Source organism: Neodiprion fabricii, chromosome 7 (assembly GCF_021155785.1).
Source record: "Neodiprion fabricii isolate iyNeoFabr1 chromosome 7, iyNeoFabr1.1, whole genome shotgun sequence".
Classification (NCBI taxonomy): Eukaryota; Metazoa; Arthropoda; class Insecta; order Hymenoptera; family Diprionidae; genus Neodiprion; species Neodiprion fabricii.
The window spans coordinates 9819109-9846463 of NC_060245.1; the positions used below are offsets into that span (position 1 = coordinate 9819109).

General features: G+C 31.5%; 1 protein-coding gene across 5 annotated transcripts; it reads left to right on the plus strand.

The window, feature by feature from the left end:
- The first annotated feature begins 5132 nt into the window (after positions 1 to 5132).
- LOC124186228 lies at positions 5133 to 11722 on the plus strand. 5 transcript variants are annotated; one of them, XM_046577741.1, is made up of 5 exons: positions 5133 to 5258; positions 9256 to 9469; positions 9939 to 10669; positions 10871 to 11027; positions 11240 to 11385. In XM_046577741.1, exons 3-5 carry the CDS (start codon positions 10520 to 10522, stop codon positions 11374 to 11376), a joined length of 444 nt encoding a protein of 147 aa, XP_046433697.1. In that variant the 5' UTR covers positions 5133 to 5258; positions 9256 to 9469; positions 9939 to 10519; the 3' UTR covers positions 11377 to 11385. The 5 variants fall into 5 exon arrangements, 4 of the variants coding, with proteins under 4 accessions (XP_046433697.1, XP_046433698.1, XP_046433700.1 ...); XM_046577744.1 differs by lacking the exon at positions 5133 to 5258 and adding an exon at positions 11392 to 11722 and having other exon boundaries at positions 9137 to 9469; positions 11240 to 11349; XM_046577742.1 differs by lacking the exon at positions 9256 to 9469.
- The last annotated feature ends 15633 nt before the right edge of the window (positions 11723 to 27355 follow it).

Here is a 27355-nt window from a genome sequence, read left to right on the forward strand (position 1 = left end):
TTGTCTACAAATTACCTAGCCTTGTGATTGGCGATAACACATGTAACTCGTTGATCCAATTCGTTCTATATGTGATAAAAATATAAATGGCGTAAAATGAATATGATATATCAATAGTTAACTACTTGTGTTTTTTGTTTTTTTTTTTTTTTGTTTTTTTTTTCTACTTTTGGAAATCTTTTTGTAAAATGGTCAAGTACTACCTTATCATAACCGTACATGCTATCACTATCGAAAATGTAAAATGTACCGTTTTTTGTTTTAAGCTTTATATAATATATTAGGGTTTTGCAACAACTCACTCAACTTTATGATTCGCAAAATCGTAAATCGGTGAACCAACGCGTTCTATGTATTATTAATCTAATCGGTGCAAACATGAATGTGATATATGAATAGTCAACTTCTTGTGTTATATTATTTTTTTTACTTTTGAAAATCTTTTTCTTAAATGTTCAAGTACTTGAAATGTAAAATGCATCTCTTGTTTTGTTTCACAATCTATATATGTTATATAGTATATAGTATTTTATTTTAGTATAGCAGAGAAATATAGTGTGTACATGTGCATATATATGGCAAATGTTGTTCCGAATGACGAAAAAAGAATGCTGTCTAAGTTTAAGCACTCAATATTAATATTTAGAGGTGCATCGTCGCGATTTTGTATTTCCCATTTACATAACATGAAATTTTTTTTTTTGAACTTTGGAATCTTATAACTCGTCAAGGCTTTAGTGTACTGATGAGACATAACGTATTTTTGAAGTGAATCAAACGCTCTACAAAAACGTACTCATTTTATGATGAATCTTCTCTTTCAAAAGTTATTTAAGGTGTCTAAGGTATTTATGATGGTAAATCACTTTTTGAAAGAGTAGATTTATCATAAAATAATAAGGGTCTTTCTTTGTAGAGCATTCAATTCCATTCAAAATTCTGTTCTGGACTTATCAGAACGCTAATGCGTTGACAAGTTATAAAATTCTAAGCTTAAAAAAAAAAAATTTCCTATGTTATTTAAGTGGGAAATGGAAAATCACAATGATGCACCTTCAAATATTAATATTAAGAGCTCAAACTTTGACAACATTTCTTTTTCGTCATTTCAAACAATCTTTGCTCTTTGAATTAAGAAAAAAAAATGCAACTTTCCGATACAGTATAATATATTATAGTATGATATTTTGTACTCTTTTCAGTATTTAAGATATGATGCATTGTTACGAATCATCTAGTCCTGTTATATCTGTAATTCATCGTTTTAAAAGATCAATACATAATACTTACCTTACTCAGATCACCCAAGCTTCGATTATTCTAACCTAATATTTTAAACGTATAGATACGCGGAATTTTTCACCGAATTATACTTCAAATTTTAAATACGTTTTCCCTGCGTCTTATATACGATTACAACTATGTATAAATAACATCATATCTGTATATATTACCAATCTTCTGATGAATGTATGTGAATTCTACAAATATCCGCATCGTATTTAAAACATTCGGGGAAAACGTTGTTATTGCAGCATATTTCGCCGATACTTTTCGATCCATTCAACGGTTCAACCTTAGAGTTTTTCCAACGTGGGGCATCTCCACGACATCTAGTAAACGAATATGTACACGAAATAAATACTCTATGTAAATGTACTCCAATCGTATATTCCTTGAAGTAAATGGTCATAATTTGTACGACCATACACCGCGTATATGACACGTGTTGATAATACGTTTAGTTTCACGTATGCCGAGCGGAAATTTTTCAGTTTATTCAACGAATTCACCTGTGACATTTTAAACGTATAAATGTGGCAAAATTTCACCGTCGATGCATATGTCAAATTTTAAACGTTTTTCTTTTGCGTCTTACATACGAATACATGGATGTCACGAATATCCGTATATTGTACTCGTTTATTCCCTCGTGGTGAGTATACGCGAATTCAACGATTATTTTACACGTATATAAAACATTCTAGGAAAACGTAAAAATTATCGTCTATCAAGCGGACATTTTTCAGTATCTTCAACGAATTCATCTGTGATATTTTAAATGTATTTTTACGGCGTCTTATATACGAATACATGGATGTCACGAATATCCGTATATTGTACTCGTTTATTCCCTCGTGGTGAGTATACGCGGATTCAACGATTATTTTACACGTATATAAAACATTCTGGGAAAACGTAAAAATTATCGTCTATCAAGCGGACATTTTTCAGTATCTTCAACGAATTCATCTGTGATATTTTAAACGTATTTCTACGGCGTCTTATATACGAATACATGGATGTCACGAATATCCGTATATTGTACTCGTTTATTCCCTCGTAGTGAGTATACGCGAATTCAACGACTATTTTCCACGTATTTAAAACATTCTGGACATACGTAAAAATTATCGTCTACCAGGCGGACATTTTTCGATTTATTAAACGGTTGGGTCTGATCCGTTGTAAGCGTTTGGTTGTGTGAATTTTTCTACGTTTAATCAACAATCGTGTTCTTATTGGGTAATTACCTCCATTTATATTCTATTATATTTATATAGTATAATATAAATATATATATGTGTGTGTGTGTTTATATATACCCAGTAAACATGAGCCGGTTAAAATGTGGTTGAAGAAACGTTAAGGTCGTATAATTATGGTATAGGTAGAAAATATTACCGTGTTCGATATACGGTAATTTTTCAGTAAAATATTAATTGTTGTCTCTCCACAAATATTATACGATTTTCATTACACGTACATTTAAACAACGGTTTCTAGACTAATAATCAACGTTTTATTTACTAGTTCAATTGCTAATTTAAATTCGTTAAAAACCGGTATATTTATAGATATTAAAATACAAATTTTCTACGTTTCATCGTCAACGTTTTGTTGTGGTAAGCGAGATTCGTAGTATAAACGTGTGGTAAAACCGTTTATATTTCTAGTCTTATGAACAGTTAATATACATGTTTTATTCCTTCACCGGTAACACAAGTTTAACGTTTCATTCACTGCTTTTCTACAACATTTAAACAACGGTTTCTAGACTAATAATCAACGTTTTGTTTACTAGCTCAATTGTCAATTTAAATTCGTTAAAAATCGGTATATTTGTAGGTATTAAAATACAAAATTTCTGCGTTCCATCATCAACGTTTTATTGTGGTAAGCGAGATCCGTAGTATAAACGTGTGGTAAAATCCATTATATTTCTAGTCTCATGAACAGCTAATATACATATTTTATTCCTTCACCAGTAACACAAGTTTAACGTTTCGTATAGTTACCATACCTTGCCAATATGTTCTCATTAAGGGATCGTCTCAGTGTGACACTCCGAAAAATCACTGATTTTCGCGAATTTTTTTTTTAATGTTCACATAAACTAATCGGTCCGGTTTTTTTTTTTCATAAATAAATACGTTTATGAAGAATACAAAATGATTTTTTTTAAGTTTATTTATTGAGTGCATCATTGTTGTATAAATTGTTGTAATTTCACGTGAAAAAAAAGGTGCTGCACGGTTTCCACGATGACGGCCGCAATTTTGATCTGAAAAAAAAATTTCAAAAAGATTATTGATCTGTCGGAAAGTCGCTATCGCGCTATGGAGGTTTTTTTTTCAAATTTGACAAAATGGCGGCGGTTTGAACAAAAAGTGTCGAATGTGGCCCTTTTTTTCGACAGTTTTTCGTAAAAAAAAATAGGAAGTTTTCAAAAAAAAAAAAAAAAGCTTCCATAGCGCGATAAAGAATGACGTTTAAAATGTTCTCCCGAAATTGGAACTAGATATCTTTAAAACTCCTCCTTTGAGAGTGGAAACCGTTTTGAAAAACACGATTCTGAGAAAAACGCGTTTAAAGATTGAAGTTGGAAAAGTTTATATAAATCGTTTACTTACGATGAATCGGCGATGCCAGGTCTTGATTTTTTTCTTGGGGGCTTCTCTCGTACGTCTATCCGTGGTGGATGTCAAAAACGAACTGAAATGCTTGGACAGTTTATTCTGCAAGGTTATAGAACCTGAGCACCTTAGTACTCGCGCAGGTAGAAAACCCGTTCCCTTTCTACAAGAAACGCTGTAGCGACCGTAATAATTTGAATTTCGATTTAAAAATTTGAGAGGATGTTTAGAACAGTGTATACTATACGATAATGCAAAAAAAAAAACAATTTTTTGAAAATTTCACACTGAGACGATCCCTTAATTGTTTAATAATTAAGTCAATACACTTTTGATCTACTGATCACATCTAATACGTGAAAATTACGTCGTACATAGACTTGTCATATCGATACACAGAATTATATACCTACTCGGGCCGAAACGTAAACAAGATTTGTTTCGTACCTTTCTGACCTTCATATCCAAGAATACTACCCTTCTCAACATAGTGAGGGCAGGAATCAACTTTTACATCATTTACTTACATATTGCGATGTTTGAATTTGGAACTATAATCATTATATTCAAGTTTTTCTCATGTTAGCAGTGACTAAAATTCAACGTTATGTTATCCTCCTCAGCACGTTTTTCTGATTACCTTAAATTTTGTAAACAACTGGTCATTCGATTTCGAATCTTTTTTTTCATTCGATAAACTAGTAAGTATCATCAAAAATATGAAAAAATTCAGGTGACATAACACTAGAAGTGATAATTTTATTCTACGTAATATTGTAAAGTAGAACAATATGTTACCTCCATTTTTTCAAATTCTTTTCCTTGTGTTATTGTTAATTCCCCAACATAGGAAAAAAAGTTGAAAAATCGATGAACAGATTTTTTTACAAAGGTCACCAAGAAATTACGTAGTTGAGTATATAAGTGCATCCCTTCGCGGCGTCTTTATTAATTGTAAAACATACGTTTTCCTATACCATAATGTATATATTGGAATAACCCATGCTAGGAAAGCGAGTGGCCGTAGATGAAGCTCGTGTACCATGGATGTTACATGTACGTATAATGAGCGCATGTGTCAAACGACAAGCGGTCGCGAAGAATCGAGAATGTCCTAGCGTGAAATACTCGCGCCTCTTCTTCTGCCTCTGATTGGCTCGCTAGGTCAGCGTGTTGTAACTCGTACGGTTCCTGCACCCTGAGAGCCGAGGACGACGCGCCAGAATGCCCCCCCACCACCGTTCGCGAAGGCTCTCAGCTCACGCGATCAGTGAATCAGTCTAATTTGACCAACTTCCGAGGTCAGTGCACGTCCGTGTTTATGTGAGCCTTCATAAGCTGGTAAGTACAAATGTATTTTCTATTTGGAAAAATTTATCACAATGATTCAATACAGACGAAAATGACAATACAGGCGTAAATAACCTGACAATAAAAAGAATAAACAAATACTTTGTGATTGCGTCGTACTTGCTTTTGAACGTCGCCGAAAGGATGTAGGCACAATAGAATTGCTTGTAGATAATGCTATAAGAAGCATGTGTATGGTATGGAATATATACTGATTGCAAATAGAAGCCGCAGATATTTATTGTTAGCTTCACTCTTACTTGTGCAGGCATCGTTTTTCTTTTATAAGGTTATCCAATGAAATAGATCGCTAACACATACGTATCATGTACGAATGAACGATCATTTAGTGGCTACATCTTTTCCCAATAAACACACAGTGGTTGAAATGATATATAATAGACCTGTCAAGACACGTTGAGAGAACGTTGAAATGGCACATAAAGATTATTCTACCTAGAATACAGGTGTTAAATACTATGTATTTTCAGGTACGATATCCGCCTGTTATACGGGATTCTTGTAGTTCATGAAATTCGTACAATTCCCGTGAATTATACGCCTATTCCGCGTCCAATGCGGAATTCACCGGCATATATTCACGTGTTTTTCTACGTATATACAGATACGTTTATTTAAGTGATGTGTGGGACACGAATAATTTATCGACATCCACTTCAGTTCCACAGCGGTCACGTTTCTTAAACGTCTATTCAACGTACGTGTGTTTATTGGGTTCTACATTAATCAAATTTGCGTATATTATACGTAAATACTCAGCAATGAACGTGATATGGTGTGGTAGCCGCTTTTTTTTTTTTTTTTACAATACTGTAATGCTTTCAAGTTCGATTCGCTGACCTCAAACTTTTTCAGTGCTTTACGTTTCTTGAAATTCTCCCAAAATATTTCAGAGATAGTGTTTCACATCTCTAGTGAAATGTCAAATAATTTTCATATTCAGATGTTAGAAAGTTTTCTTGAAAAAAATTGACATACCAAAAGAATGAAATTGCCCTGATTAGGGAGGTTTATCTTTATCGGGATTACGCAATTAACCCTACGATTAACTTATTTTTCCCACTTTCCGTCTGTGCACGGGGTCTTTTATGGAACAGCCAGATTTTCCATATGTTTCAGGATTTTGCAACATCAGAACAAATTTGGGGTTACCTCTCAAAGTATGTCTACTATACATTTTCTAAAAGTTGTCGGGATTGAAAATTTTTGTTCATCAAAATTGTAATATTCCCAAAAATGCATGAGAAATTTAGGATCATAATTTCTACAGTTTCCTCAAAGACCCAGTGTACAGACGGAGGATTAATTACCGGATAAATAAACACTGTTGAGGGTTTCATAAACGTTTTAATGCCGTTGAATTCGTCATTGTGCAAACATCTTTTCGATGTAAAATTGAATTTAATTTATTCACACGACTTTACCACCATTGTGTAACCGGTTATTGAATATATATATAGAACTTTGGTTGAATTATTGGGATATTATATGTAGATTGTAGATATATGTGATTGTACAATGAGTTCATTGTCAGCCTGAAAGTATGGTGAATTTTCTGAAGGCTGATTATTAACGTTTTTTTCTTTCTATTGTTCACAGGGGCGCACAAATATAAGTGGATGTAATACGAGACTGACTGGTATATTTTAACGTAAAAATTTAGTTTCGTGTATGTAAGTACAGATCATTATATAATAATATGCCTCTTGATTTGAAAGTCTTAAGCAAAAGACAGTTGCGTCGGAAAAAAGCCGAAAATATAAATAGAGCGTTTCTTGATCTCACGAACAATGACATCGCGAAAACAAACATTTTAACATCGGAATCTCATGAAACCCTTTTGGATAGGAATGCTATGTATACCGAAGAAGCTGAAGGTGCAGCTATTTGTCATGATTATGATGTTGTTCGCGTTGTTGAAAATAACGACAATAGAAAAACCGTGGATCATGATCACAGTAGTGTAGAGTCAGATAGCTATTTTAGTGACAATGAAAGCGTTGGATTATCATTACTTAGTTCTGAAAATGTTTCGAGCTGTGAAAGTGACGAATCACGTTGTAATAATGAATGCGATTTTGTTCAAAATTTACGAACCTGGGCATGTATGAATAACATTACGCATACCGCAATAGATCAATTGCTTGTGTTATTAAAACCAATGCACTCTGTTTTACCAATAACTGCGAGAACTCTCCTTCAAACACCAGCTTGCACCAGTACGTTACATCTTGAAAACGGTGAAATGTGTTATTTCGGATTAGAGAATGGTTTGAAGAGCAAACTTGAAGGAGGTCTTAAAAATGAAATACAGCCTGTAAATGTATTGCAAGTCGATTTTAATATCGATGGTATTTCTGTTTTCAAAGGTAGCGGAACGTCTTTCTGGCCGATTTTGGGACGTAGTGTCAATTTGATCGACGATAGTCCGTTTGTAATTGCCGTTTTTTATGGGATGGGTAAACCTATGCCGTTATCTTTGTATTTGGAAAATTTTATTCAAGAGACATTACATTTAACCGAACATGGATTTGAATTTGATGGTAAAAAATACGTCTTGCAAGTTCGTCTTTTTGCGTGCGATGCTCCTGCAAGATCTATGTTGAAAATGTGCTTAGGTAATTCCGGTAAGACTGCTTGTGAGAGATGTAAGATATGTGCTATTCGTATTGGCAATAAGCTCTGTTATCCTGTTGGTAAGAAATTTCGGAGGCGAAAAGATCGTCACTTTTTTTCGCCGCGTAAACACAATCGTCATATAAAAGGACGCTCACCTCTCTTACGTTTATACCTAGGGCTAGTGACGCAATTTGTTTTAGATCCCATGCACTTATTCTATTTGGGAGTTGTAAAAAGACTAATTCTCAAATATTGGGTCGAGGGTTCACGTGATAGTAAATTATCCAAGCAAGTTATATCGATTCTTGAACGTTTGATAAAAAAGTTGGCTCGATATGTTCCTGCGGAGTTTCCTCGGAAGCCCCGAGAATTGAAAGAATTGAAAAGATGGAAAGCAACAGAATTTCGCTTTTTCGTGTTATATTCCGGAACGGTTCTTGTGCGAGACGTGCTAAGCTCAAAAAAGTATAAGCATTTTCTGTCGTTGTCTGTCGCTGTATACATACTGTCAAACGCAAAGTTGTTTTCAAAGTTCGGTAAAATCGCGAAAGCGTTACTGAAAAAATTTGTCGCTCAGGGTGCTAAGTTATACGGACCTCACTTTGTCGTATACAATGTTCATTCTCTGCTGCACGTAATAGATGATGTTAAACGGTTTGGCCCACTAGAGGAATACAGTTGCTTTGTATATGAAAATTATTTAGGCCATTTGAAGCGTCTTATTCGGTCAAAACGGTCTCCACTGCAGCAATTAGGTAATCGACTCGCAGAACTGAATTGCGTACGTAAGACTAGATCCCAAAAAAAATATGTTGCTAAATTCAAATCTTCAATCAACTCGCAGGAATGTCAGTCATTGCAAACTAGCAGATTCAAAATATCAATAAAACAGCCGGATAATATAGTGGTCTGTGGTAAAGAAATACTCGTTGTAAAATCGATTGTTAATATTCATGGAGACTACAGAATAGTGGGTACTCCTTTCAAATATAAGCGGGATTTTTACAAAAAACCTATAAAATCGTCGAAACTGGGAATTTTTTTTGTCAGAAGCTTTAATCGTGCAAAGTCTTTTTCTGTAAGTGAGATATCCCACAAATGCATTTGTTTCCCATTTAAAGATGGCTTTACTGTTATCCCGATATTACACGAAAGAATATAAGCAATGATAATCCAAAAGTTAGCTTTTTCTGATTTAGCCCGTGTTCTACAAAAATACATCATTTCTAATACATTAATCAAATTTAACAATCAGTTAATATGAAAGGTCGTGGATCTCATCACTTACAAATCATAGCTGATTATAACACCAAACATAAAATTTTATACTTTCAACACTTGTATTCAGGGCAGTAAAACGATGTATGCCATTGTTGAATTCGTGGTTGGCGAGAAGCGAGAATGTGCCTTAGTGCCAGTTTTGTGGCTGGTGGATAATAATACCATCTGCTACTAGCCACGCACGAAGAATGAGGAGCATTTCCTAAAATTAGTCAAATCAAAGGCAATATATCAGAAAACATGGCCCGAGTATCCTGTTCACAACGTTCTGCATACTGGAGGTGATTGCTTACACTTATTCACTAGTACTGATCCTTGATGCCATATTCCTTACTTCTTTGATTTGATATTATTCATTCATTCATATTCAAAGTGATATTAATATAATACTGATAAGTACATAATTTATGTTCGTGTATATATATGTATATAGTGAGTCATTTATCAAAAATTGCATGATATTTGTTTTCAAAATGAATATATGAAACACAATTACATGTCTCAGGCTGTTAAATTAATTTTGTTCAATATGTTGCATGATTTATAAGGCACATAAAACGAGCAACATGATATTCATTTCAATTTTGTGTCGTGCTCATCTCTAATTGACCATCAATTATCAATTTCGTATCATGTCTTTTGTATCACATTTGGTGTTACTGTTCTTCACTGCGGTGTGTTGTTAAGACGATATTTCTTAATTAATAATATATATACCAATGTATTTCATAACTGATATTTCCTGAACAGAAAGCTTCGACGCACTACAAAAGACGATGACGCACATCATAGAACACGGTACATCCGAGGAAGATGGCACAGTTTACACCATTAGTAAGAAATCCACAGGGCATTGTTATGAAAGAGAGTCGCAGAGCAATGATGAAGATGAAGAGGGCAATGATGAAGCTGTCGTACGTGAAAATATATCCAAAAAGCGTAAACATACAAAGAAATCCAAGAAGAGCAAAAAAAAGAAGGTAAAGCGTCAACGTGAGACGTCTTCAGATACTGCAGATGATACATCATCAGTTGATGAAAATTCTCCACCAACACACCATCCCACTTCGAACCCACGACAGAATTTCAACATATCCAATGCATAACCTGTTATCGTTTCTGTAAATGAGACAACTCGCCCTTCAGCCCACAGTTTGACAAGGTCGGTAACTGAATATGACCTATCAACGTCACAAACTTTAGCCTCAACCTCGAATTTGGTAGCTGAAGCTGCAACTGTAGTTGCATCCCGATATCCACTGAGGCCCATTGACGAGAAAGCTCTACAATATTTGGAACGTATAAAATCTTGTGTAGACCAGAATCAACTCATGCTGAGGAAAATCATATCGAGGCAGCAAGCAACTAACGTGGACAGCGTACAAAGGCCAGAGGTATTTCCAACGCTTCCAATTGAAACAATGGAAGAATTTGCGAACCTCGAAGAACTTCTCAAATCGAATGAGCATCGAATATACCTGGTGAGTAGTGCTTATGGAATGCACGGTTATGAAAATTTAGTATGAATGGGGATATTATTTCAAATATTTAGTCTGAGTGAGCTCATTATTCCAGAATCTGGAATACATCTGATGTGCAATCTGTCTCAGCATATAAAAAGTCATATCAGAATATCGAGATACTTCTTGATTGAGATGGGTAACTACTGAATTTCTTTGTGGACACAAAAACTATCCTCTATTGGAGGCACAAGTGGCCGTCAATGCGTATTGGCTGTTCTCAAGTCATTGCTAACAAACGAATTAGCCATGCAGTTCAATTGGGCTGGTAGAGACAAAATTGCTTTCCAAAAGACACTGGTGATGCAAGTTATTTACGGTAATTGAAAAATAATTTGATTTCCATAAAAATTTCGACTTTACTTATAGGGTACTCTCAAATAAATATAGAACAAAAACTTTCATTGATATACAAACCAAGTGTACGTATAGTGTAAATGATATACATTAATGATATTTATTTACGTATTGTTGAAATTTATTGCAGTTAAAGTTTTCATGTCACATTTTGGTGACTTTGCCTTTTTTAAGATGCTGTTAAAGCTACTTTCCATGGTAAGGAATTAGTAAGCGATATCAAGGAAGCGAATATTGCAGCTGCAGTTAAAGATTGGTTGAAACTCGCTCGATCGCGATACTCCTACGTACCTAAAAGACGCCTTCAATAGTATCTGTGTTCTCTTTCGAAATAATGTGTCAATACTTTTTCTAACTCACTCTGCCAGGATTGTGATTTTTTTTCAAGTCCCAAGAGAAAGCTAACGATTTTCCTCATTGAGGTGTATCCACTGTATAATTAGTTTGTTTTATGTTTCATTCGTTGTCAAACCACTCGTATCCGATACAAGTTTTTGTTTGTTTAGATTTACTTAAGTTTACTGTATGTTGTACTTCTATACTCAAGTCCGGAGTAGATGAAAGATAACGATTTTCCTCATTGAGGTACAATCATTGTATGATTATTTTGTTTCATGTTTTATTTGTTATCAAAGTACTCGTATCGGATACAAGTTTTTGTTTGATCATATTTACGTAAGTTTACTATTTGCTATACTTCTGTACTCTTGTGAGTACATCTGTACAATTGAGGTATGCGTATATGTAAAAGACTGTATGTTTATTAATACATTCCAGTCAACATTCACACAGTTACATCGTTGGCATAATAAAATGTCCGCATTAACGATACAGACAAACTGGTATATAAAAAACTACTGTTATGTTTCGGATACATTGTTAAAGCGGATATTTCGATACGTGTGCAATGTAACTATTGTCATTGTTGCCTTGGATGAAAGTACCTTGTAATAAATATATATCATGTTTCGCAAAGGTGTGTGCTTTATCTCATTTAGTTGTCCTGTATTTCTCATAAGAATACATAGGTGTGGATGTAAAATAATTAATATCATTTAATTGGTGCAAGTTACCATTACTGAAATAGCTAAGAATGTGAGCGTTGCTGTATCATCTAACCCCTGAGATAAGTCCATATTGACCATACAAGAAGCTTTTAACAGCTTGTGTATTAAACGTATTTGAACCACGAAAAATGGTGGCTATAACAGGTATATATTAAACGTCTACGTTAACATTTAAATTGCGTTCTTTCATACTTGTTTCATTACGTTTCCGAAAACCGTAATTTCGACGTTTACTTCAACCGTGGAATATCCGGATCATTATCACTAACAGAAAACGTTGATGAGCGCAGTCGAAAAAACCTATATCAGGGCGGACATTTTTCACGAGAAAAAACGTATGTGCTGAACGATTATTCAACTATATACAACGTTATTTTTCGACGAATTTCTTACGATTTATTTACCAGCAATGTTTATTGGGTATGTATATATATATATATATATATATATATATATATATTATAATTCTTGATTTACATTTAAAAAATGAGAAATTTAAAAAAAAAATTTTGTCACATTACTTAAATTTTCTCAAATTATATAAAATTATCGGAAAAATCCTATATATTTTTCATTTATCTGCTCGCATATTAATTAGAATAAAAATATTATTCATTAGAAAAATGCCGTTTAATTCACTTTATGAATTGAAATTTGAAACATTTATACAATGGATTGGAACTTATTATGAAATTAAAAGAAAACATACAGATGGATAAACTATTATTCATTTAATTTCATATTTTTAATTTTTGAAAATTAATTATTCTGCAATTTAAGAAAAATAATTTATTCAAATAAATAATTTTCTATTTCATTAAATCATTCAACTTGATTACCTCCATTCATATTCTATTATATCAATGTATAATATAAATATATATAAATATATATATATGTGTGTGTGTGTATATATATATATAATATAATTTTTAATTTACTTTTGAGAAGAGAGGAATTTTGAGAGAAAATTTTCTTAACATGATTTAAATTTTTTGAAATTATATATAATTATTAGGAAAATCCTATATATTTTTGAATCATCTGCTCACATATCAATTAGAATGAGAATATTATTCTTTAGAAAAATGCCATTTGATTTACTTTATAAATTGTGATTTGGAACATTTGTACAATAGATTGGAATTAATTATAAAATTTCAAAAAACATACAGATAGATGAATTATTATTTATTTAATTTCATATTTCTCATCTTTGAAAATTAATTATCCTTTAATTTGAGAAAAATAATTTATTTGAATCAATCATTTTTTGTTCTATTAAATTATTCAATTTAATTACCTCCATTTGTATTCTATTATGTTCATGTAAAATATAAATATATATAAATGTATATATATATGTGTGTGTGTCAATATATATATTATAATTTTCTATTTACTTTTAAAAAAAATGAAATTTCGAGGAAAAAATACTTTTTTTACATCACTTAAATTTTTTAAAATTATACATAATTATTAGAAAAATCCTATGAATTTTTCCATTATCTGCTCACATATTACTTAAACTAAAAATATTATTCAATAGAAGAATGCCATTCGATTTACTTTATGAATTGTAATTTGGAACATTTATACAATGGATTAGAACTTATTATGAAATTGAAAGAAAACATACAGATAGATAAATTATTATTTATTCAATTTTGTATATTTAATTTCTGAAAATTACCTATTTTCTAATTTAGGAAGAATAATTTATTTAAATACGTCAATTTTCATTTTATTAAATTATTGAACTTGATTACCTCCATTTATGTTCTATTATATTTATGTATAATATAGAAATATATATGTGTGTGTGTACATATATATATCTATATATATATATATTTATGAAGAAAGTTCGTGACCAGGAGGTAGAATGAAGAAGACGTTAGTCGAAATTCCGGTCCGGAGAAGACGTTTAATAATTTGCAAAACGTAAAAATAATAATCGACGTTTCGGCCGGGCCCTGCCGACCATCCTCAGGAAAAATTTCTATAATAATTAACAAAAAAAGGTGGTGCTTCAAAACACAATTCTGGATTGAAAGCATGGAGATAAATTAAACAGTTACACAAACATGTTTGAGTGACAGTTTTAGGTTATGCGTCAAAGTTTTGACGGATGGTTGAGGAGAGGAAAAATACGTTAATAAGAAATGAATTATGGCGGAAAGAGTACTTAATAAGAGTGTGGAAATGTGAATTGAAAAAGAGATCAGTTAAATTTGGATAGATTACTCACAAAAATTGACAACCAGTACATGCTTAGGTGTTGCTTTCAGTTCAGGATTTCGGACGGAAGTGAAGGCTAGCGGGAATCGATCCGTAAATCTATGGTAATGCAGTGTGATATTGATCTACGTTCGAATGTCATGGATTTCAAAGGCAGATGACCAATCGGAGAAAAGGGCGCCAAAATTTGAAAAACTAAATTATGAAACTAGAGAATGTTTGAGTATAAGTGGCTAAGATGTTCAATATCAGTACGTTTGTTAACAGAGTTCCTTTTGTTCTTAAAGATATGGATCATTTCCTTAATGATACGTTTATACCAGTTCGGTTCTGTAGCTAGGGTTATAGAGTTGTTGAAATCGAAATTGTGTCCCAGACTTAAGGAGTGTTCCGCTAAAGCGCATCTGTCAGTGACATGGCATTTAATATTAGAGCGATGGCCAGAAATTCTATTTTTTAGATGTTGTGACGTTTGTCCAATATAACTTTCGCTACAGTCTCGACATGGTATTTTGTATACACGTTTAATTTTCTCTAAATTAGGAGTTACAGATTTAAGATGAGAAAACAGAGAAAGTTTGGTAGTATTAGAGATTTTAAAAGTAATTTCAATACCCTCGTCATTCAGAATTCTTTTGATTTGGCTAGACAGATTTTCAATGTACGGTATAGAGATAGAGTTTTTAAATTTGTCCTTAACATTAGTTTGATTGTTGGAGTCTAAATTCTAATCAATCGAGTTGTACATTTTATCCACTCTATACTTTTTGATATCATTAATGAATTTTAAAGGGTAGCCATTAGATATAAGAGTTGTTTCGACAAGTTTTAAATTTTTTTTTAAGAAATTGAGGGTTCGAAATTCTAAGGCAGCGATCGAATAAGGATATGGCGACAGATTTTTCATGTTTTATGAGATGATGTGAATTAAAGTGAATGTATCTGCCAGACCAGGTTGGTTTATGATGCCAATCTAAAATTATAGTGTCCTTATGGTTAATAACCGTAGTGTCAAGAAAACTAATTTTACCATCTTTTTCCAACTCAAAGGTGAACTGTATACGTGGGTGAAAATTGTTAAACTTAGTAAGAAGGAGTTGTAGGTTTTCCTTCTTCACACACGTTATAATATCGTCTAGGTATCGATAGTAAAAAGGGAGGCTAAACGGAAGATGTGAAATGATTTTTTTTTTTCCAAATGTTCAAGTACTAAATTCGCTACTACTGGGCTAATTGGTGAGCCCATTGCTACTCCAAAAATTTGTTGGTAGAATTTATCTTTGTAAGCGAAATAGCATGAATCTAAACAAAGTTTAGTGGCTGCGAGGAATTCTTTTTTATTTATGTTGGTTTGAGGTTTTAAGTTGGGCCAGTTTTTACTGATTATAGATATTGCTAAATTGGTTGGAATGTTGGTAAACAGTGATTTGACATCTAAGGATACTAACAGGTGTTCAGGAGGGATTAGTGTATTCCTGATTTTGTTTGCAAAAGACCAAGTGTCCTTGATGTGATAGTTAGAAGTACCTGTTATGTTAAATAGAATACAAGAGCAAAATCTTGAAATTTTGTAGGTGGGAGAATTGATGTTACAAACAATTGGTCTGAGAGGTACATTTTCCTTATGAATTTTAGGTAGAAAATATATTTTGGGAGGAAGAGAGTTGTACGTTTTAAGGTTTTTAGCAGAATTGGAATCTATAAATTTTTTCTGTTGCCATAGGCTTATCATATCATTGACTTGTTTTTGTATTTTAATGGTGGGATCACGAGAGATAAGAGTATAAGTGCTAGAGTCATTAAGTATATCTTGGCATTTTTGTTCAAACTCCATCTTATCCATGACGACTGTAATGTTGCCTTTGTCGGCATCGGTGACTACTAGGTGGTTACTTTGTTTTAAAAATTCTTTGGTTTGTTTTACTTTGGAAGTTATTTGAACGTGAGATTCGGGAGGATGTTTGCCAAGTCTGTTGCCAATGAGTTGGCTAATATTTGATCTTACTTTATCTTTGGTGATTCCACTTTTGTTGATGAGAGCTAATTGTACGCTACTTACAATATCATCAATAGGTAACTTTATATTGTTACATGGTAAACCATGATTCGGACCGAGTGATAAGGTATCTTTGATTTCAGAAGGTAACTCTGTCTTAGATAAGTTAACTAACCAGTTGTTGGTGTGAAATTCTTTAGGAGTCTGTCTAGACTTAAGTTTGTTCAATTTTTTAATATTATCAGTCTTAATGGCATTAAATAAACGATTGGCCTTCTCTATGTCCAAGTTGAAATTTTTATAATCTAAGTTAGTAAACCTAAAATTCATAAGGAAAATGTACCTCTCAGACCAATTGTTTGTAACATCAATTCTCCCACCTACAAAATTTCAAGATTTTGCTCTTGTATTCTATTTAACATAACAGGTACTTCTAACTATCACATCAAGGACACTTGGTCTTTTGCAAACAAAATCAGGAATACACTAATCCCTCCTGAACACCTGTTAGTATCCTTAGATGTCAAATCACTGTTTACCAACATTCCAACCAATTTAGCAATATCTATAATCAGTAAAAACTGGCCCAACTTAAAACCTCAAACCAACATAAATAAAAAAGAATTCCTCGCAGCCACTAAACTTTGTTTAGATTCATGCTATTTCGCTTACAAAGATAAATTCTACCAACAAATTTTTGGAGTAGCAATGGGCTCACCAATTAGCCCAGTAGTAGCGAATTTAGTACTTGAACATTTGGAAAAAAAAAAATCATTTCACATCTTCCGTTTAGCCTCCCTTTTTACTATCGATACCTAGACGATATTATAACGTGTGTGAAGAAGGAAAACCTACAACTCCTTCTTACTAAGTTTAACAATTTTCACCCACGTATACAGTTCACCTTTGAGTTGGAAAAAGATGGTAAAATTAGTTTTCTTGACACTACGGTTATTAACCATAAGGACACTATAATTTTAGATTGGCATCATAAACCAACCTGGTCTGGCAGATACATTCACTTTAATTCACATCATCTCATAAAACATGAAAAATCTGTCGCCATATCCTTATTCGATCGCTGCCTTAGAATTTCGAACCCTCAATTTCTTAAAAAAAAATTTAAAACTTGTCGAAACAACTCTTATATCTAATGGCTACCCTTTAAAATTCATTAATGATATCAAAAAGTATAGAGTGGATAAAATGTACAACTCGATTGATTAGAATTTAGACTCCAACAATCAAACTAATGTTAAGGACAAATTTAAAAACTCTATCTCTATACCGTACATTGAAAATCTGTCTAGCCAAATCAAAAGAATTCTGAATGACGAGGGTATTGAAATTACTTTTAAAATCTCTAATACTACCAAACTTTCTCTGTTTTCTCATCTTAAATCTGTAACTCCTAATTTAGAGAAAATTAAACGTGTATACAAAATACCATGTCGAGACTGTAGCGAAAGTTATATTGGACAAACGTCACAACATCTAAAAAATAGAATTTCTGGCCATCGCTCTAATATTAAATGCCATGTCACTGACAGATGCGCTTTAGCGGAACACTCCTTAAGTCTGGGACACAATTTCGATTTCAACAACTCTATAACCCTAGCTACAGAACCGAACTGGTATAAACGTATCATTAAGGAAATGATCCATATCTTTAAGAACAAAAGGAACTCTGTTAACAAACGTACTGATATTGAACATCTTAGCCACTTATACTCAAACATTCTCTAGTTTCATAATTTAGTTTTTCAAATTTTGGCGCCCTTTTCTCCGATTGGTCATCTGCCTTTGAAATCCATGACATTCGAACGTAGATCAATATCACACTGCATTACCATAGATTTACGGATCGATTCCCGCTAGCCTTCACTTCCGTCCGAAATCCTGAACTGAAAGCAACACCTAAGCATGTACTGGTTGTCAATTTTTGTGAGTAATCTATCCAAATTTAACTGATCTCTTTTTCAATTCACATTTCCACACTCTTATTAAGTACTCTTTCCGCCATAATTCATTTCTTATTAACGTATTTTTCCTCTCCTCAACCATCCGTCAAAACTTTGACGCATAACCTAAAACTGTCACTCAAACATGTTTGTGTAACTGTTTAATTTATCTCCATGCTTTCAATCCAGAATTGTGTTTTGAAGCACCACCTTTTTTTGTTAATTATTATAGAAATTTTTCCTGAGGATGGTCGGCAGGGCCCGGCCGAAACGTCGATTATTATTTTTACGTTTTGCAAATTATTAAACGTCTTCTCCGGACCGGAATTTCGACTAACGTCTTCTTCATTCTACCTCCTGGTCACGAACTTTCTTCATAAATATATATATATATATATATATATATATATATATATATATATATATATATTATAATTCTTGATTTACATTTAAAAAAGGGAAATTTGAAACAAAAAATTTTCTCACATTACTTGAATTTTCTCAAATTATATATAATTATCAGAAATATCCTATACATTTTTCAATTATCTGCTAGGATGTTAATTAAAATGAAAATATTATTCTTTAGAAAAATACTATTTAATTTACTTTATGAATTGTAATTTGGAACATTTATACAATAAATTAGAAATAATTATGAAATTTAAAGAGAACACACATATAGATGGATTGATATTTATTTAATTTCATATTTTGAAGTTTTAAAAATTATTTGTTTTTCAATTCAAGAAACATAATTGATTTAAATAAATCATTTTTTATTTTATTGAACTATTTAACTTGATTACCTCCATTTATGTTCCATTATATTAATGTATAATATGAATATATAAATATATATATATATATATACATGTGTGTGTGTGTGTGTACATATATTTATATATATAAATATATATATATATATGATAATTATGATATATATATATATATATATATATATATATATATATATATATATTTATATATATATATATCATAATTTTTAATTCACTTTAAAAAAAAAAAGAAATTTCTGAAAAGAATTTTTTTGACATGATTTAAATTTTTTAAAATTATACATAATTATTAGAAAAATCCTATATATATTTTAATCATCTGCTCACATATTAATTTAAATAAAATATCATCCATTAGAAAAATGCCGTTTAATTCACTTTATGAATTGTAATTTGGAACATTTATACAATGAATTAGAACCAATTATGAAATTTAAAGAAAACATACTAATAGATGAATTATTATTTATTTAATTTCATATCGTCAATTTTTAGAAATTAATTATTCTTCAATTTGAGAAAAATAATTTATTCGAATCAATCATTTTTTATTTTATTAAATTATTTAACTTAATTACTTCCATTCATATTCTAATATATTAATGTATATTATAAATATATTCAAATATATATATATATATATATACATATATATATATATATATATATATGTGAGTTTGTGTGTGTATATATATATACAAATTATAATTTTTCATTTACTTTCAGAAAAAGGGACATTTTGAAAAAAAAAATTTTCTTACGTCATTTGAATTTTTTGAAATTATGTATATTTATTCGAAAAATCCTATATAATTTTTGATTATCTGCTCACATATTGATTGAAATGAAAATATTATTCTTTAGAAGAATCCTATTTAATTTACTTCATAAATTGTAATTTGGAACATTCACATGTTACGCCCCGACGTACCGCCTTGGCGTAACTTTTTCAAAATTCCATTTCATTTCATTGCTTCAATTTCTTCAATGCACAGATATCATTTCATCAAAATCTCATATTCTAATAACGGCGAGTTCCACCGCTCCTGGCAAAAGTCACGTAGAGACCAACAATGATCCCTAGTATAAGGTTCAAAATTGTTTCTTATAACTGGTACCAAGAACTGAGATAGGAGACTGCTGAATTAGCATCAGTAGCGCTCAGACTGGAAATATCCCTCTTTTTAAGTTAAAATTATAATCAATAACTAGGATAAACCACTACCTTTAGAACCACCAAATTAAAATAGATTACTTATTGGAATGTATGAATGAATGTGTGAACATTGCATGCAAATATCTTTTCTTCATATTTTCAATGTGTCACCGACGAGATTGAGAATCGTCGGCACACCGTCGAAGAGCGAGAAGTAACGCTGACCATGTGGATTTGGGCACCAGGAGGTCGCCCTCGCCCCTCATTGGCAAATTACCGTTGTGACTAATTACAACTGCAGCTCCTTGGACCCTCGGGCCCAAGAAGCCGCGTCTTTCGTCTGTCAAGTCGCGAAGTGCGCGGACGTAAACCCGGATTAGCCCTCTCGAGCAAGAGTAGCGTTTGGAAAATCTTAGTTGTGACCGACGTAAAGTCTCGCGCTAATTTGTCAAATTCGAGCATTCAGTTATTCTGTTAATTGCAAGAGACTCACTATCTTCTTTATTTCCATCTTTTCTGTTCTTTACTAAATCTCATCATTTCGCGAATAGACATTTTTATGATATTCCATTTTCCACAATTAAATTGAGTTCGGCCCTGATTCAAGCGAATCAGGTAATCTTAAGTAAAAATAATAATAATTACACTATCATTTTTAATAAATAATCGTTCCAATCAATTTTAACTTATCATCAAAATCAGAAAACAGACACTTTCAAACTTTCGATAACAAGATATCATTCTAAATTCACAATGACTAAGTGACCAACGTTCAACATCATTCGATTCATCAACTCTTCCAAATTTGAGGTGAGGCCCCTGGTCCAGTATTCTACCGACGCAGACCGACACGATCCGACGGCTCTCAATCTCGTCGACCGATTCACCAAAAAGCTAAGTCAATCCGAGTGTTAATCTTCGAAATTAGACGAATTCTTGTTTCACCTTGATAATCAAAAACTATTTCAGTAAATTCACAACAACCAAGTCTAGAATTGGTGGCTAGCTTCACTACCCCCGATTAAATTGTACTTATTGTTTCCAAGAATTAACGAATAAGACTTAACAATTATATATATATAATCGATTTAAGATAATCTAAAAAGAGAGATACAATACAATAATCACGACCAGCTAGTTATAACCATCGTTCAGAGTAGATGTTCCTGGTACCAAATAATAATATCCTCTAGAATAGTACAACACATGATTTTTATAAACTTGAAGACTTTATAAATTGTTATTTTCGGCTCATATATATATATCTATCACCATTGATTGTTATCAAACATTTCAATAACCAAATCGAAACAGAATATACTTCATCTTTTACCAGTCAAATTATATTAATCATTTATTTTGAACGACCTTCTACCTATTTTTATTATTGTAATTGCCTCAACAATTTGAACAAACCTCACAGACCTGTACAGGTCTATAGCAACACGATCCTACAAATTACCGGCTTATCGAAAGGTAAGTCTTTTTCTTAGTTTTAATTATTATTCATTGTCGTTACGTGGGAGCTAGATTATTCAATTAATCATTAACTACCACCGCTCAGTACACCCTCACCCCCACGTAACATATACAATGAATTAGAAATGATTATGAATTTTACCGAAAACATACAAATGGATAGATTATTATTTATTTGATTTCATATTTTTGATTTTTGAAAATTAACTATTCTTTAATTAGGAAGAAATAATTTATTCAAATAAATCATTTTCATTTTATTAAATCAGTTAACTGATTCACCTCCATTTATATTCCATTATATTAATGTATAATATGAATATATATAAATAAATATATATATATACATGTGTGTGTGTATATAAATATATATATATGTATTATGATTTTTAATTCACTTTTAAAAAAAGATGAAATTTGTAAAAAAAAATTTTTTTCACATGGTCTGAATTTTTTAAAATCATATATAATCATTAGAAAAATCCTATATATTTTTCAATTATCTGCTTACATATCAATTAAAACGAAAATATTATTCATTAGAAAAATGCTGTTTAATTTACTTCATGAATTGTAATTTGAAACATTTATACAATGAATTAGAACTAATTATGAAATTTGAAGAAAACATACAGATAGATGGATTATTATTCATTTAATTTCATATTTTTAGTCTTAAAAAATAATTATGCTTCAATTGAGGAAAAATAATTCATTTGAATAAATCATTTATATTTTATTCAATTATTTAACTTGATTACCTCCATTTATATTCTATTATATTAATGTGTGATATAAATATATATAAATATATGTATATGTATATATATATATATATATATGCGTGTGTGTATATATATATATTACAATTTTTCATTTACTTTAAAAATAAAAGAAATTTGAGAAAAAATTTTTTTTCCATATGATTCAAATTTTTTGAAATTATATATGATTATTAGGAAAATCCTATATATTTTTTAATTATCTGCTCACATATTAATTAAAATAAAAATATTATTCACTAGAAAAATGCCGTTTGATTTACTTTATGAATTGGAATTTGGAACATTGATACAATGGATTAGAACTTATTATGAAATCAAAAGAAAACATACAGATAGATAAATTATTATTCATTCAATTTTGTATATTCAATTTCTGAAAATTAATTATTTTCTAATTCAGGAAGAATAATTTATTCAAATACGTCAATTTTTATTTTAATAAAGTATTCAACTTAATAACCTCCATTTATATTCTATCATATTTATGTATAATATAAATATATATATATGTGTGTGGGTATATATATTTATATATATGTAAATATATATATATATATATATATATATATATATATATATATATATATACATATATATATAGAAAATTTTTTTTTTTAAATTTCCCTTTTTTTAAATGTAAATCAAGAATTATATATTATATATATATATATATATATATACATACATATATATATAATATATAATTCTTGATTTACATTTAAAAAAAGGGAAATTTAAAAAAAAAATTTTTCTACATTACTTAAATTTTCTCAAATTATATATAATTATCAGAAAAATCCTATATGTTTTTCAATTATCTGCTCACATATTATTCAGAATAAAAATATCATTCATTAGAAAAATGCCGTTTAATTTACTTTATAAATTGTAATTTTGAACATTTATACAATAAAGTAGAAATAATTATAAAATTTAAAGGAAACATACAATTAGATGAATTACTATTGGTCTGATTTCATGTTTTCAATTTTCATAAATTATTTATTCTTTAATTTGAGAAAAATAATTTGTTTAAATAAATCATTTTTGATTTTATTCAATCATTCAACTCAATCACCTCTATTTATATTCTGTTTTATTAATGTTTAATATAAATATATATAAATATATATATTTATATATATGTGTGTGTGTTTCAATACATATATACATATTATCATCTTCAAGTTACTTTTAAAAAAAGTGACATATGAAAAAAAAACATTGTTTCCATATTATTTGAATTTTATAAAGTTCTATATAATTATTAGAAAAAACCTATATATTTTTGATTTTTATCTGCTCTCATATTATTTAAAATGAAAATATTATTCATTAGAAACATGCTATTTGATTTACTTTATGAATTGTAATTTGGAACATTTGTACAATGGATTAGATATAATTATGAAATTTGAAAAAAACGTAGAGATAGATAAAGTATTATTTATTTACTGAGATATTTTTGATTTTCAAAAATTGATTATTCTTTCCTTTGGGAAAAATAATTTATTCAAATAAATCATTTTTCATTTTATTAAATCATTTAACCTAATTACCTTCATTTATATCCTATTATAATTATGTATAATATGAATATATATAAATATATATATATATATATATATATGTGTGTGTGTTGTGACGTGGTATTTCGTACCCCGTCACTTTGTTCGATTATCGCATTCCCCTAGGTGCAGACATCGCTAAAAATAACGAAAGCACTTCTGAGGCCAATACTCCAAAAATGAACGACTAATTATCTTTAAGTTGAATTCTCTTTACTAGGCTAATTGTATGCTATTTTCTAATTCTGTAATGCTCTTTGAGAACCATCTGCGAGACCTTCGCGTCAGGATACCAGGACACTGCCTGACAGGGGTCACGTACCAGCTCAAAATCGACCACCACCGACTACAGACGAACGAATACCGCTAAAACCACTCCCGATGGATGCCTTTCTAGATGTCGAACAGGGTCGTGCGTGATGCACAAACAGCACCTCCAACTATTTGAGACTTATCGGCCAGGAGCCGAACCACGAACGAATGCTTCTACCGCTCGGATGCATCGTTAGGCGGCGCACAGGGCTGTGCGTCAAAAACACAACAAAGCCTCCCGTCGACGATACTTATCAGCCTGGAGCTGAACCGACCCTAACATCTACCAAGTCGTTGACTATCCAATGGAAGACGGTTTTCTCTTCACGAACCGTCTTATCGAAGGACTGCGGCGTGGAATAGGCTAATGATATGCTGACCGAGTGGATCTGGTGGATCTAGTGTGGGGATCCGGGTTGAGGGCCATCACCACCAGATCGTTCCGGCATGAGGGCTTCGATGAGCGAGGGCCGGGATGCAGCGCCGACGAAATAGCTACAACGGGGAGTTCCAGTAAAGCAAGGAGTGAGTTAGAGTCGGTCGCAAGTCCGAAGGACCGGTGACGTACTATTGCCGCACACGTCAATATCGCAACACATGAGCAGTACGACCCCCCCCCCCCCCCCCTCTCGCCAACGATACCGCATAGCTGAAGGAAAACATCTCTAACCACCTTCCGACGTCCCGATACCTCGATACCTGTCGTCGAGGGAAAAGAAAAACAAGCGGCGAGGGATTATCGCCGCCTACCCGTGGACCAGGACACGCGACCTGCTGGTCCAATTAAAATACCGCAAATTTCAGAAAGAATCAGGTGACAGCAGCTCGACGAAAATCAGGATCATCGCTCATCTCGTCACTCTACGTTCAGTTACTGATAACAGCAGACGTGCTTTTAGTAACCGCTCTTTTAGTAACTCTACTTCCAGTTTCGTTAATAGCGCCTTTATTAATCCTACCTTCAGCTTTCGTTAATTTCACAATTGTTCCTGTTATCGCTTTAATTACCGCTATCGTATCGCATTCTCTCGCACCTGTTAGATCTTCTTTTACGTAAGTGAGGTTCCTTTTCTATTTTGTGAAGCCACGAGATTACTTGCAATATATCGTACCTTTACCTTCATCTCTTTCTCTCCTTACCTTGCAGTTGGTCTGCTTGAGCCAATTGGGCTCGTATCTTTTCTCTTCATCTTGCAGTTGGTCTGCTTGAGCCACCTGGGCTCGTACCTTATTCTCTCTTATCTCTTATCTTGTCCCTTTCTCTGTCTTATTGCAAGTAACTTCGCGACTGGTTGACTATTACTTACGCATTGTAGTGACTATTGCTTCATTTTATTATCTTTCTCTTCTGGAATATTTGAATGTCTAATATCTCTGTCTAGCAGCGCGTTCCGTTGAAGGATCAATTTTTATCTTAGCTACTGAGCATTGCTATTTTGTTATATTTTCTCTGATTAGTTTCTATCTGTCTCTTTACCTATTATCGTTGATTATCGTATCTTAGTGAGTGTACCGCGGGAGCGATCTTATATCGCTGCGCGGTCCCGCTCGCCGTTCATTTGACATTGGAGTATTGTGCCGTATCGCATAACATCTTTTTCACTATTTTCTTTGCTAATATCGCTGATCGTAGTTGTCCGTAATCTATTTGGTTTGCCGTACGTTGCATATTAATTATCTTGAATATAGTTTGTCTTATCTTGAATTGCCTTTTATCATACCGAATATTATCTCTCTTTCTCTCGTACTTACCGCGAACTAGAGACTACGTATTATCTGTTATTCTCTATATTTGATGATAATTTTCTATTCGACCTGTCGTTTGAATTTACCTTGTAATTCATAATTCCCTGTCCGCCTATTTCTGATCATTCTGGTAATGTGATAACTATTACAATTGTTGTATTTCGCATGTGTTCATAATCGCTTCTCAAACTTTATGATTTATTTGCTTACCGCTTAATTTAAGTACAGTATATCTTTTCTATCCTGCCTATCTATTCTAAAACCGTGTTAATCATTACCTTCAATATCGCGAGCTTGCGCATATTTCCCGCTCATTCGGAAAACGTTCCGTTATTTGTTAACTTCATCGCTTAACTTTTCTCTGGCTGTAAATATTGTTAATTATCGCATTTATCGTAATTGTATCTTAATCTCTTCAGCTGCTTGCTTGTCATTAAACTTATCGCTTCTTGCTCAATATATTCGACATTATTCCTGCTTCACCTGTTTCTTATTTCATCTAATATCCTCTAATTATATTCTTTATATTAATGTATCATATGAATATATATAAATATATATATATATATATATATATTGTGTGTGTGCATATATACAAATATATATATATATATATATATATATATATATATATATATATATATTATAATTTTTGATTTACTTTCGGAAGAAGAGAAATTTTCGAAAAATAAAATTTTTTCAGGTTATTCAAATTTTTTAAAATTATATATATTTATTCGAAAAATCCTATATATTTTTTAATCATCTGCTCACATATGAATTAAAATAAAAATATTATTTTTCAGAAAAATTCCATTTAATTTACTTTATAAATTGTAATTTGGAACATTTATACAATTAATCAGAAATGATTATGGAATTTACCGAAAACATACAGATAGATGAATTATTATTTTTTTATTTTCATGTTTTTAATTTCTAATTATTGATTTTCCTTCGATTTTAGAAAAGAAATTCATTTATATGAATCAATTTTTATTCTACTTAATTATTTAACTCAATTATCTCCATTGGTATTGTTACAAAGGGTGAAATCACCCGTTTTGCCCCCTCTTTAATGATCTAGTAGTCAGCATAGATAAAATACGTTTATAAACCTCTTATGTCTTCAAAAAGAATAAGGTTGCTGCGCCAACCGACATTATTGTAAAAACAGTC